Genomic DNA, 12506 nt, shown 5'->3' with positions numbered 1-12506 from the left:
TCCATTAGGAGTACACTAGTCGTAGCTTGTGAGAAGACCTACCGGTGTGTGGCCAGTCCGATAGTGCAGCAAGCTCAGCAATACGAGCGGATCGCCGGCCAGCGTTTCCTCGTCCAGATATGGGAGCAGCCAACTCGTCTGATACCTCATCATCTGATCCGCAACCTCCATGCAATTGAGAGCTCTTAAGAAGTGTGGGGTGGCGGCATGGGCATAAGGGTCTTTGGCAAATTCGGAGCCTTTCAGCAGCTGCTTCGGGTCGATTTGAGGTGTCTCACGAGTGCGGTCAGATATTAAATGAATCGCCGCCCATTTCTTCTCGTGGAGGCTGATGCCATCACCACGCGGCTGAAGGAACCCTGAGGATTTCTTTGTGCCTTGGGAAAGGCTGTTCAGGAAATCGAGACGCTTGGCCTGGGACTTCTTCTTCCACCGGCTCACCAGGAAATCTGCGTGCATTCGTAAGGCTTGGTGGAGGAATTCGAGGTCAGAATTGATGCTTGAAGTCAAACCAGTGATGGCCTTGAGTGCCTCACTGTCCGAGACGCTGATTCTCGCTGGGAAGTGCTGCGTGAAGCAGGTCTCGCAGTCAGGTTCGCAGCCGTAAGGGTAGTTCGGAGGGCTGTTGAACTCTAGGCGGACGCCGCGCTTCTCCTGATACCTTCTCTCCTTGAACTTGTCCTGTTGATGGAGTGGGCACAGTCAGTCTTCTAACTCAGCAGGGCAACATGGGGTTGGGACTTCGTACGTAGTTGAATATGCCACTCTCGTGGGGAGGAACACGAACTTTGCGCTTGACTGCCATTAGGGTACCGATCGTTGTTCGGTAGCGTAGGTCCGCAATGTCCACGTTGTCACCACGGCTGCGCGCTTCACTGAGCTGGGCCAATGCCTCTTCACGACCCTTGCGTCTCGAAGACATGGTTGGAATGTTGTACTGTCGTGTGATGGGTGCGCCAGCGGTTGGTGTCGCGGAGTAGAAGTTCAGAGCAATGAAGAAGAAGGATGAGTGAAGATTAGGCAGAGCAAACTTAGCGCGTTTGGACGTGGCACGCGGTCACGTGTATGTCTCTCAAACAGCTTCTCCAACAAATTGGAACCAATATTGTGACCATGCCCTTGGTATTGCAACGACCCTTTTCGACCTGTAGAGCCATAAGGACAACAACTTGGGTTCGACCTGGCCAGGCAGTCGACCCCTCGCCTACATGCGGAAGCCCCATACCCTGGCGACACTGCAGCTTTCCGAAAGCAACCTGGATTGGAGCGTCTCGACGTGATGAGCCCGTGCCAATAGCATTTCTAATACGGACAGCTGGAAGACTTGAGGTACTCCTCGCTCTGGTAGGATGATGTGACAGGTCGCGCAACACTTACGCATAGCGATGCATTGTGGCTTCTTCAATGGGTCTACGCTCTACTCCCGACAGGCGTTGAGCGTGGTTCTTTGCATCTCTTCCATGGCCTGCAGATGATCTAATCGACAATGCCGGGCCAGTTGCTCAAACGGTCTTGTCGGTCTCAAAGCTCATGCCAGACAGCGATACGATGTGTCTGCCCTTGTTCTGACCCGGAAGATCGACTTGCCCATTGCCCATCCGGCTGACGGGTAGGCACAGCTTCTGGGATCCTTTTCGCCGTGATGCATGGATACGGTGTGTGCTGTCAAAGAGCGTATCGTTGAAGCCATGCTTCCAATTCACGGACATTTTAGAGGCAGAGTCATGCCAGTGGACTCATGGGAGTTGTTTGAAGCCCTTCGAGTCATTACGATAGGAACGACAGACCAGGTGTCGTCCGGACTGGCAATCGGCAGACAAGAAGCTTGTGAGGTAAGCGCACGGCTCGCAGAACTGCTCGAGCGGAGACGGTGACACGAAAACACCACCTACAAGCCGTCCGGCGCGTCCGCTATGTACAATCACGACGGTGCAGTCATGCACACATCAACAACTCGTGAGGGTCGACCTTAACATACTGTAGGACCACCTGCCCCGCAGGGCGTCGTTGTGGTTGCTTGGCCAAGAACGCCACCGCATTGGACGACGCTGACCACTTCGCTGACCTAAGGTTTATCGAAGCTGGACGCCTGAACACTTCGGTCGTGCCCGCAGCAAATATGGGAGACGAGCTGCTCTTCCGTAGCATGCATGTGCAGACTCGGACGGTGTAGGCCGCTCGCTACAGTAGGTACTCGGGCAGTAGGGTTGTCACTCTGTCAGCAAAGAATGTCTTTCGTAACCCGACCATGTTTCCTTCATTTCCATCTTGAACTTCCTTGCTAGAACTCGCCATTGGCAGCCACGCTTCCATACTCACCAATGGCCTCGACAGCAAGCTAAACAGTACCCCAGCTGGCGATAAGAGAAGGGCATATTCAGGCAGCACAACGAGCCGCCCAACATGGCTGGAAATGGATGGGCGAGAAGCTGTTGGGAGAAGAGCGGTTTGAGCCTACAGGTGCTGCTGATCCTGTTCAAGTAAGGCCATCTAATGGAAGAGCTATACGACGAAACTGACGACGAAAGATCCGCTCTTGCACCGACCGTAGCTCTTTGCCTGTTACTCAACGACCGCGTGGCGGCCTACTATGGCCCAGTCGGCTATATCACCGCCATCCTGTCGATCAATCCAGTACTGCCACAAGCTCAATTCCTGGAGCTGATGACCCAGCAGAGTTTTGGGATATGCCTTGCCACGGCAGCAACACTACTACAACTCTTTTGCGTGATCAAAGCCCGAGAGAACACCTCCCCGCCCCTTCCGCCTCCTCCTCCAAACCTCCCACCTACCGCCGCTCTTCCGCCTGTACCGTACAACTCGTCCGCAGCCGTCGTGTCTGCTGTCTGGCTGGTCTTCTTGGTGTTCCTCGTCTGCTATGTCCGATCCGCCAGACCGCAGCTGACGCTGGCATGCATCAACACCGTTATTGTTGTGGTTGTCACAAGCTCGATAGGACCGACGCTACCGAATATGCGTGCTGCGCTCACGTTCGCCAAACAGCTGCTCGTTATCAACCTCACGGGTCTGGCGCTGTCGGTGGCCGTCAACTTACTCATCTGGCCAACGACAAACCGCGGAGCATTCAAGCAAGATTTGAGGATGTGGCAACTGTGTATCGAAAGGTGTCTTGCCGCACGGGCTGCGGTCATGGACGAGCTGTGGATGCAGCTTCGGGCTGTAAAAGAAACGGAGAAAGAGGCCGCAACAACGACGGTCCCCACAGAGGGTGTTGTTGACACTGCTAGCCCAACACAGGAGCTTCTTGCTGTCGTCGACCGCATGCAGACTGACTTGCTCTATGCGAAGCGGGAATTATCAATCAAAAAGCTTACAGCGAATGATCTTTCAGCGATTCGAGCCTTGCTGTACGAGGTCTTGCAGCCGGTAATTGGCCTGATGTCCGGCGCTGATCGAGTCAAGAGGCTCATAGCCAACGTCGACATCCAAGCCCACTCAGAACTCCTCCTCGCTGAGCATGCGAAAGCCACAGAGGCTCAAGGCACCCTGATCGACATTCTGCAACATTCTCTCCAGATTTTAGGCATAGCACAAGGTTCTCGACTAGATGAGGAGGCGACTATGGGAGGTCTCCAATCACTCGAGAATCGAGTACAAATTCTGAGGGAGATGCGCCGTGAGAGGATTGAAGCATGGCAGCATGAATACGGTTCGCACACAGATAAGGGCAGCATGGAGAGCGAGCAGTCTCTTTTGTTTGTCGTGCTCGATGTGGGTTTTGTTGCGACCTACTTCTCTCCAGACTTTGACTGACCCTGCCTAGACCCAACAATTTCTCAACGCTGCCTGCGCAGCAGCACTCCAACTGGCGAGGTTCTCCCAGTCCAAGGTGACAGATGGCACAATGTCGAGCGTTCGACTCCAGCATCCTCGAATCTCAGACTTGGGAAGCGTTGTTCTGGCGATGTTCACTGGTGCTCACCTTCCTGGCAAGCAGCCAGCAACGACACGCCTTCCAGGACACCTGTACTCCAGAAATGTCATTGAACGAGTAGGAAACATACTACGGCAGGCTTCCCATACGCTCGAATCGCCGCACGCGAGCTTCGCTGCTCGGATTGCATGTGGAGTCCTTTGCTCGCAGATCCCGGCATATCTCCGCCAAACTCAGACCTGGTACACCGCACATCGAGCCGTGTGGGCGAGTATTACGATTGCGGGTTGTACCACACGTACGGTTGGACAAAGTGTGTTTGGGCTTGCGGTACGTTCTTCGAGACCGTAGCAGATTAGAGCTGACTCTCCCAGTGCCAATCACTGGGAACCCTAGCAGGATGCTTAGCGAGCCTGATTGCTTGGTACATTGTCGAGTAAGTCAAAACCGTGTCATGGCAGGATGCTGCTGACGAAGATGGCAGTCGCAAGATCCCAGGTGTAATCGCGTTCTATCTACTGCTGCAGACCATCGCGCAGTATCCAGCCCGCAGACACCCAAGCCTAGCACCCTTCAGTACGGCAACCGCAATCACGCTCACATTGCTCGTTGGCTATGAGCTAGAGAGTGAACAACTTGGCAAGCCTGCCGTAGAGGCAATGGGGATGCCGTACTATCCACCGTATCTGCTATCATGGATGGCACTGCTTGCGGTATGTTTTCCCTGTTTGGGCTTGCGGAGTGGAGGTCCCGGACGTGGCTAACGAACATGAGCAGATCCTCGCTGGTGTAGGAATCGCCGCTTTCTGGACGCTGTTCCCGTTTCCTATCCTGGAGTCCCAACTGCTCAATCAGAAGCTAGGAGACTCGATCAACAGCCTCGCAGAGTTGCATATGCGGACACATCTCGCCGTATATGACGCAGTCAAGTCGACCTCTTTTGACAACAACAAATCAGCACATCAAAGCCACGTCTCTCGTCTCCAGCTCCGGTTCATCGCCTCGCTCGCGGAGACGCGGCAGCTACTGGCCATGTCGAAGTTCCAGATCCAGATCGACGGTCGACGTCCCCGAAACCTTCACGCTTCCCTTCTCAACAACATTGAAAGCGTCTTCCGCTCCGTCTCCCTCGTCTTCTACGCAACCCGCACCTTCTCCACAATCGAAAGCGAAGCCGCGAGCTCACTATGGATGAACGAACTTCGCCGTGTCGCCTCTCGGAACGAGAACGTCGAGCTGCGAACGCTATCCGTCCTCTCGATCTGCGCGGACGCAATAGGTCGCGGCCATCCGCTCCCGCCTTTCATGGACATTCCGGAAACTTCGAGCCTTCTTGAGGCGCTCAAGGCGAGCCCGATGGACTTACTCAGTGCTAAGCACGCTCTTGAGCCTGGGTACGCAGCTTTGGCCGCCATACATGCTTCTGCCGAGATCGTGACGGACGACCTGAAGGCGTTGGTTAGGCTGACGGGAGAGCTCGTGGGCTCTGTGGAGTTCGTCGACACGCAGGGGAGCTTGGCGTGAGATGGCGAGGGCGGCTCGGTGCAAGATATATGCTATTGTAGTCTAGCTACACTACAAAAGCGAACGGTCTGGAACGCACGAGCTCATTCCGTCTCTCTAGGTCCTCGTGGTCATGGAAGACAACACGCTCCCTTTCGCTCGAAACTCCGGCCTTGACCACTCGCCACACGAATCGATGGTATTTGCCGTGCAGTTCCTCTGGCGGAGTAGCACCCTGGCCTACTCATACCAGTCAGCGCATTGTCGATCCCTCTACGAGCAAAGAACTTACCAAGTTGCCCCTTTTCAATCTCGCAAACGCATGTGTTGCAGTGCCGTGTCCGTTTCCTCTTCTTCTCAGCCTCCCGAACCATCTTGTCCCACTCGGATTCGATATTGATGGCGAACCATACGATCAGATTGCTGATGGAACCCGCCAAAGATACGCCCATCATTCCATGCAGGGTCCGGGTCGTGAGCCCAAAAATCCTTTGACTAGATCCGTCTGTGGATGGTTGCGGAATCCCGTATATGTAGCTCACGACTGCGATGATGAGGAAGGGAAAGCAGGCAAAGCAGGTTGGAATGATCAGGCCAAAAATCAGGAATTCGCGGGAAGATATCGACGTGTGACCGCCAACCCTCGCGAGACCGCGTCGCATAGCTGATGCGATCAGGAAGGAGAGGCCGCCGTTGAATAGCACGTACCCGATGGCTTGGTCGAAGAATTGGGCTTGGGTTAGTTCGTCCATTTTAGCAGAGGGTCGAAGGTCAGGCGGTGGTGGCGTTGTATGTATGCTGTGTCTGCTGATGTGGTGAACAAAGTGTAGCTTTCTGCGAGAGGAGGCAAGATCAAGGTTTTTATGCGCACTGGAATTAAATTGCGCTCACCAAGGTGTTGCGCAGCAGCTTTGCTGATCGTAGAGGCTCGGGAGGGAAGCAAGCCAGTGAGTTGTACCATGGGTAAGCTCGATAACCGACCAGTGGGGGGGAGACATAGACTCAAACTCACGTGGTTGCCGACGAATTCACACCGTCTTCCATCGCGTCGTGATCAAAACTGTATCCAGTAAGTTGGCAAGTCGAAGCAACTGGTCCTTTGACAATTCAGAACTTCCATCATCTTTGTCATTCCATTGTATGTTGTAATCTTTAGAGCATACACACGTCTCAAACCTCATACCACGCTTTTCGTTCCCCCCTACGCTCCGTTCTTCTCCGGTGGCGGCAGCGGCTCACAGTTCCAAATCTCATTCGCATACTCCTCAATACACCTATCCGAGCTGAAGAAGCCCATCCTCGCTACGGCCGTAATCGTCTTGGTCAGCCACTCGTCCTGCTGCTTGTACGCCTCGTTGATGAGCTTCTGCGTGTCGATGTAGCTCTTGAAGTCGTCGGACACGAGGTAGTAGTCGCCGTGCTCGACGATGCTGTTGACAAGCGCGCTGAACTGGCCGGCGTCGCCGAAGGTGCCGTTGCGGACGGTCTCGAAGACGCGCTTGAGCTGCGGGTCGATCTCGAAGCCGCCGTAAAAGTGGCCGTGGCGGAGGTCTTCGACGTCCTCGGCAAGGTTGCCGAAGAGGAAGATGTTGTCGTCTCCGACTTCGCGGGTGATCTGGATAGTGGATATTAGCTGATGTGGAAAGGCTGAAGGCTTGGGACGACGGAAGACTCACTTCAATGTTGGCACCATCACAGGTACCGATAATGAGACCTCCGTTGAGCACGAACTGTGAAATGTCAGCTTCCTTCTCCAATGAAATTACAAAGTAGCCGCTCACCTTCATATTGCTCGTGCCAGAAGCTTCCGTTCCGGCCGTGGAAATGTGCTCACTGATATCGCTGGCAGGTACGATAATCTCCGCCTTGCTGACGTTGTAGTCCTCCAAGAAGACCACCTTGAGCAGATCGCCAATATCCTTGTCCGCGTTGACGATCTTGCTGACCTGGTTGATCAAGTGAATGACCGTCTTCGCCATCCAGTAGCCTGGCGCCGCCTTGCCACCGAAGATGCTCACACGCGGCTGCATCTTCTTCCGGTCCTCTGGCGACATGTCCTTGAGCTCCAGATAGCGGTGGATGACGCCGAAGATGTTCAGCTGCTGCCTCTTGTATTCGTGCATACGCTTGACCTGGATGTCGAAGAGACCGCTCGGGTTGACTGGGATGCCCTGGGCTTCCTTGATGTATTTGGCGAGACGGACTTTGTTGGCATACTTGATTTCCTGGAACTCCTTTCGGAAGTCCTTGTCGTCGACGAAGTTCTCCAGTTTGTGAAGCAGGGTGAGGTCCTTCAGGAAGTCGTAGCCGCCGAGCTTACTGGCTATCAACTCGGAGAGGCGCGGGTTTGCTTGGTGAAGCCATCTGCGAGGAGTGATACCGTTGGTGACGTTGGTGAACTTGTCAGGACCATAGATCTTGACGAAGTCCTTGAAGATGGTGGTCTTGATCAGGTCTGAATGCAGCTCAGCAACACCGTTGACCTTGTGGCTGCCAATAACAGCCAGGTAGGCCATGCGGACCATTTTCGGCTGGCTCTCCTCGATGATCGAAACACGGCCGAGCATGTCGCGGTCTTTGGGAAAGCTGCGCTCGACGTACTGCAGGAACTGCAGGTTGATATCGTAGATGATCTGAAGGTGGCGTGGCAGCAGATGCTGGATAAGCGGCACCGACCACTTTTCCAGCGCCTCCGGCAGGACAGTGTGGTTGGTGTAACCGAACGTCTTCTGCACAATGTCCCAAGCATCGTCCCAGTTGAGACCTTCCAGATCGATCAGAATGCGCAGCAACTCAGGGATAGCGAGCGTAGGGTGGGTATCGTTGAGCTGAAGATGGCGTGGTAAGTACTTGGCATACAGGATAAGATGGCCGCGGACGCGGGCTAGTATATCAGACTTACCTGGATTGCGACCTGGTTCGGGAACTCAGACCACGCCTTCTTGGACTTCTTGAAGCGGCGCACAATGTCGAATAGAGAAGCAGCACACCAAAAGTACTGCTGCTTCAGCCGGAGCTCCTTACCACGCTCGAGGTTGTCGTTTGGGTATAGCACAGCCGAGATGGTCTCAGCACGCTGTTGGTCAGCCACGGAGGCCTCGTACTCGCCGGAGTTGAATTTGGTGAAGTCGAACTCGCCATGGGATGCCTTGCTGGACCACAGGCGGAGGTTGTTGGTCGTCTTGGTTCCGTAGCCTGGAACGGGGGCATCGTAAGCGACGGCAGTGACGATCTCGCCGTTCTCCCAGACGCTGATCTGCTTGCCGCTCTCGTCCATGTACTTCCTCACGCCACCGTAGAACTGAATGTCGACCGTGACGTCGTGTCGTGGGAACTCCCATGGGTTGAAGTCGAGCCAGTAGTCTGGGATTTCGACCTGATAGCCGTCGACGATCTCTTGCTTGAAAATGCCATATCTGTAGCGGAGAGCGTAGCCCCAGGCTGGGTAGTTGAGGGTTGCGAGGGAGTCGAGGAAGCATGCAGCGAGACGTCCGAGACCACCGTTTCCGAGGGCAGCGTCACGCTCCTGACCGATGATGTCCTCCATGCGGAAGCCAAGATCAGACAGGCCATCTGTAAGGGATGGTCAGTACTGCAGCTATGCTTTGGAAGTTGCTCTCACCTTTGGCCACGTCCTTCATGCCCACGTTGAGCATGGCATTGTCCAAAGCACGACCCATCAAGAACTCGAGAGAGAGGTCTGGAGGAGACGTCAGCTAGAGCTCATTCCTTGCCATGTCCTCATCCCACTCACAGTATACACGCTTCGGGTCCGCGAACGTCTGGTTCTGCTGCGTCTTGTTCCACTCAATGACGAGACGGTCACGGAACGCAAGAGACGTTCCTCCATATGCAGCGCTATCCTACAGTCAGTAGATATCCTCCCATCCAAGCAATGGCTGACCTACGCTTCATCGCAATTGAAGAGAGATCTGGCGAGGGTAGTCTCGATGTGCCTAACCACCTCTGCTTCGAAGTCTTCCTTGCTCGAGAACTCTTTTGCGGACTGCACACGAAGTCAACACCACTCTTCACATGTTCTGCCGAATCTGTAGCTGACTTACGAACTTCTTCCACCTACACGCCCAAACAAGTCAGCCAATGGCTCCCTCAATGCCAGAGATATGTGTATGAAACTCACGCAGCCCTCTGCGGCTCCGGAATGCTCGCCTCCACGCTCTTGATCTCCTGCGGGCCAAACCCCGTCACGGTCCTCTTGTGCTTCGGCCGCGACATGCCCACCGGCCCAACCGGCTCTTGAAAGTCCCCAATGGGAGCTGAAGAACTGGGCTTCCGCTCCCTCGTCCCGCTCGTTGTTTTGGAAGCCATGGTGTTGAGACCGTCTGCTCTTCCGGCACATTCGCACACGAGAAGTAGGAAGGCAGAGAAATAGCTGTGTCAACACCGCTCAATGGCAGCAAAGGTACCTGAAGTGATCGGCGGTGTAGAAGAGGGAAGGGGAAAAGAAGACGAAACGACCTTATGCAGGCTACTTTCGTTACGCGATCAGGCACGCCTCAACGAGCGACTAATGAATGCGAATGGCATAAGCTTCCTGCTTCTGACTTGAGCCGCATGCCGTTCGTGCTTGCACATGGAGCTCGGCCTCAACATGTGCGGAGTGTTGGTTGGTGACACCCCGCGCGAGCGTGGAAGGTGGGGTGAGTGGCTTGCATGTGAAAAATGAATTTGTGAGGGACGACGAATACAGCCACGCTTTTATGGGAGAGGCACGACAATGCTGGCTGTACTTGTAGCGTTGAGGTTCGAGATCACGTTCTCCGTGCGACTAATGTGCTGTCAACACAGCTCGCGGAAAACCATAAGGTACTCGGCGTGGTCCGGATCAACAGAGACGCATGTGGATCGCCCTCCAACCGCGCAACTATGTGGGTCGGTGCCATGGGGTCGAGAACAACAGGTGGGTCAGCGTTCTCTTCCCGCATAATTGTATGAAAGAGGACGCCATCTAGGTCTCCATGCTCCAAGTACAGCAAGTTGATTACAGTACCTACCAAAGGAATAATATACACAGCAATGCCCGCCCATCTCATCCAACGTCGTGAACTTTTTGTCCTTCGGCCGGAAGAAGGATCCCAAGAATGTCTTTTCCCTCAGTCCTCATCTTCTCGCTAGAAGATTGACCAGGTTGTCGTTCAAGAACTCGGGTACTTTCGCTCCCACAGCACCTTGGTTGTAGAGATGCTTCGTCAGGCCCTTGACCACCTCCATCTGCTCTTCGGCCGAAAGACCAGTGATTGCCGTCTCGATGACTGAGCCTATCGACGCCTTGTACACCGCGATGAAAGACTGGTAGTACATGAAGGCGAAGAAGCCCATAATGAATTGACAATCCATACGATCGGTCATTCCGCCGTGTCCCGGGATAGAGTCACCGAAATCCTTGATGTTGAAAGTGCGCTTGAGGCCAGAGGCGAAGAAGCCGCCGAATGGTGCGATGAGCGAGGCGAAGGTGGCCATGAAGAGGATGTGGAACTGCATCGGAGACACGGTGATCGTGGTCGGGAGGAACGTGTAAGTCGGCGGGATGAACGGAATCGTGTAGGTGTGTGCGATGAAGACCGGGTTCGGCTCGCATTGCAAGCCGGTGAAGACGTTGGCTCCAAGATCGTTCACTGGACAGATGAAGTACTTGTAGCGCATCAGAATGTTGGTGATGCCGCCGCCGATGAGGATGGTGCAGATCCATGCGCCCACGAAACCTGGAAGACAGATCAGCTTCCATTCCCGCATCTGCAATTAAATGCTTCTTACCTTCGACGGTCTTCTTCGGACTCAGCTTGATAAGCTGCGTTCTGCCGAACGTGATTCCGCAAACGTAGGCAAAAATGTCATTGGTGATGACGAGACTGACTGGCAAAAAGAACCAGATCATGCCTTCGAAGATGTTGTTCATGATGAAGTGCGCTTGCACGACAATCAGGTACAGCGCCATGTGGGTCCATGCGAACTGGGTGAACTGGAAGCGGTAGTGACCTTTCTGGAGAGAGGTGACGAAGAAGACGAAGCCTGGGATATCCATGTCAGCAAAAACGCTTGTGTTTGCTTTTCGATGTAGCTCAAGCTTACCCATCACATAAAGCATGAAGCTAATGAACCGGTGGTGCGTCGCGAAAGGCAACAGCACACGGTCGATCAGCACAATGTGCTTGAAGTAGTATATCACACTCTCGCCGTACAGAAAGTACATGGTCGATCCGAGAAAATACCAGTTTAGCGTTTTCGTGAAGCGCAGAGACCGAGCTCGCGATGGCACGTTGGCGATTGCAATAACCTCCTTGAAGCTGATGATCTGGACCGCTGTGACAATGATTATGACATAGATGTGGCCGGCGAACATGCTGCCGAAGAAGATGGCGATCATGACGAAGGTCCATACCGCGCGGGTGATGAAGGTCTGCTTCTTTTTGTCGTAGTCGGACTGCTGCGGCTCTTTGGGCTGTAATGTAAAACGTCAGTATCTGTTCGCTCTTCCACGTGTACACCGTCTCGTTTCTCAAGCGCATCTACAGAGCGTATTCGAAGCATACCTTCTCGTCCTCGTTGTCCGTTGCCCACCCACTCGCAGCCGTATCGGTCCTGTCATAGTGGGGCCTCTTGATATCGCCATTTCTCGTCGGACTTTTCGAGCCGTTGGCCTTCTCTTCAGTCGGGGAGTTTCTATCCATGTCCGGCGAGCTTCCTCTGCTCATGCGCCGCTGCCGGTTGAATTGGACGTTCCTCTTCATGCTCCGATCGATATTACGCTCTTGAGGTTGGCTAGGCGGTCGCAGCGCTCTGCCAGTTGTTCCGTGCTCGCGTAAATCTCGATCTGCTGCTCAGGCCGTAGGGATTGTTTGCGCTTCTCCTATCAGCACGTGTCGCAGCGCGGAAAGGCCGGGTAGTGCTGCTGTTGGTGGTTCAGCGAGCAGCGTTCTGTATCGCAAGCATCGCCCGCGCCGTGTTTGTAATAGACGGTCTGTTGGAGCGCAAAGTGAAGCGCTGTAGCAGGACGTCCAGGTTGCTGTGTGGAAGTTAGAGCCAGCTTCTGCAGTGTGACGAAAGCGAAGCCACGATCATGTGAATTTCGCGTTTGTCCCGACCTTCC

The 12506-nt window shown here is 54.3% G+C and overlaps 6 protein-coding genes across 6 annotated transcripts; 2 read left to right on the top strand and 4 right to left on the bottom strand.

Annotated features, from left to right (window-relative positions):
* Nucleotides 1–15: 15 nt before the first annotated feature.
* Nucleotides 16–922, bottom strand: LTR77_000624 (uncharacterized protein; the record flags this gene model as incomplete). Its single annotated transcript, XM_064797889.1, has 2 exons — nt 16–681; nt 749–922. The coding sequence occupies 2 exons, from the start codon at nt 920–922 to the stop codon at nt 16–18; spliced, it is 840 nt and encodes a 279-aa protein (XP_064664123.1).
* Nucleotides 923–2403: 1481 nt separating this feature from the next.
* LTR77_000623 (uncharacterized protein) lies at nt 2404–3774 on the top strand (the record flags this gene model as incomplete). Its single annotated transcript, XM_064797888.1, has 2 exons — nt 2404–2480; nt 2529–3774. The coding sequence occupies 2 exons, from the start codon at nt 2404–2406 to the stop codon at nt 3772–3774; spliced, it is 1323 nt and encodes a 440-aa protein (XP_064664122.1).
* An 815-nt stretch (nt 3775–4589) lies between these two features.
* LTR77_000622 (uncharacterized protein) lies at nt 4590–5419 on the top strand (the record flags this gene model as incomplete). Its single annotated transcript, XM_064797887.1, has 2 exons — nt 4590–4608; nt 4689–5419. 2 exons carry the CDS (start codon nt 4590–4592, stop codon nt 5417–5419), a joined length of 750 nt encoding a protein of 249 aa, XP_064664121.1.
* Nucleotides 5420–5465: 46 nt separating this feature from the next.
* LTR77_000621 (uncharacterized protein) lies at nt 5466–6150 on the bottom strand (the record flags this gene model as incomplete). Its single annotated transcript, XM_064797886.1, has 2 exons — nt 5466–5638; nt 5691–6150. The coding sequence occupies 2 exons, from the start codon at nt 6148–6150 to the stop codon at nt 5466–5468; spliced, it is 633 nt and encodes a 210-aa protein (XP_064664120.1).
* A 449-nt stretch (nt 6151–6599) lies between these two features.
* GPH1 (Non-essential glycogen phosphorylase) lies at nt 6600–9727 on the bottom strand (the record flags this gene model as incomplete). Its single annotated transcript, XM_064797885.1, has 9 exons — nt 6600–7013; nt 7075–7128; nt 7180–8226; nt 8301–8971; nt 9021–9098; nt 9153–9256; nt 9307–9404; nt 9463–9475; nt 9540–9727. 9 exons carry the CDS (start codon nt 9725–9727, stop codon nt 6600–6602), a joined length of 2667 nt encoding a protein of 888 aa, XP_064664119.1.
* A 792-nt stretch (nt 9728–10519) lies between these two features.
* Nucleotides 10520–12087, bottom strand: CDS1 (phosphatidate cytidylyltransferase; the record flags this gene model as incomplete). The annotated part of the gene is made up of 4 exons (XM_064797884.1): nt 10520–11121; nt 11174–11428; nt 11489–11858; nt 11950–12087. The coding sequence occupies 4 exons, from the start codon at nt 12085–12087 to the stop codon at nt 10520–10522; spliced, it is 1365 nt and encodes a 454-aa protein (XP_064664118.1).
* Between the last annotated feature and the right edge of the window lie 419 nt (nt 12088–12506).

The sequence above is a fragment of the Saxophila tyrrhenica genome, assembly GCF_035928015.1.
Source record: "Saxophila tyrrhenica strain CCFEE 5935 chromosome Unknown scaffold_1, whole genome shotgun sequence".
Taxonomy (NCBI): domain Eukaryota; kingdom Fungi; phylum Ascomycota; class Dothideomycetes; order Mycosphaerellales; family Extremaceae; genus Saxophila; species Saxophila tyrrhenica.
This window is presented reverse-complemented; position numbering and strand designations above follow the sequence as displayed.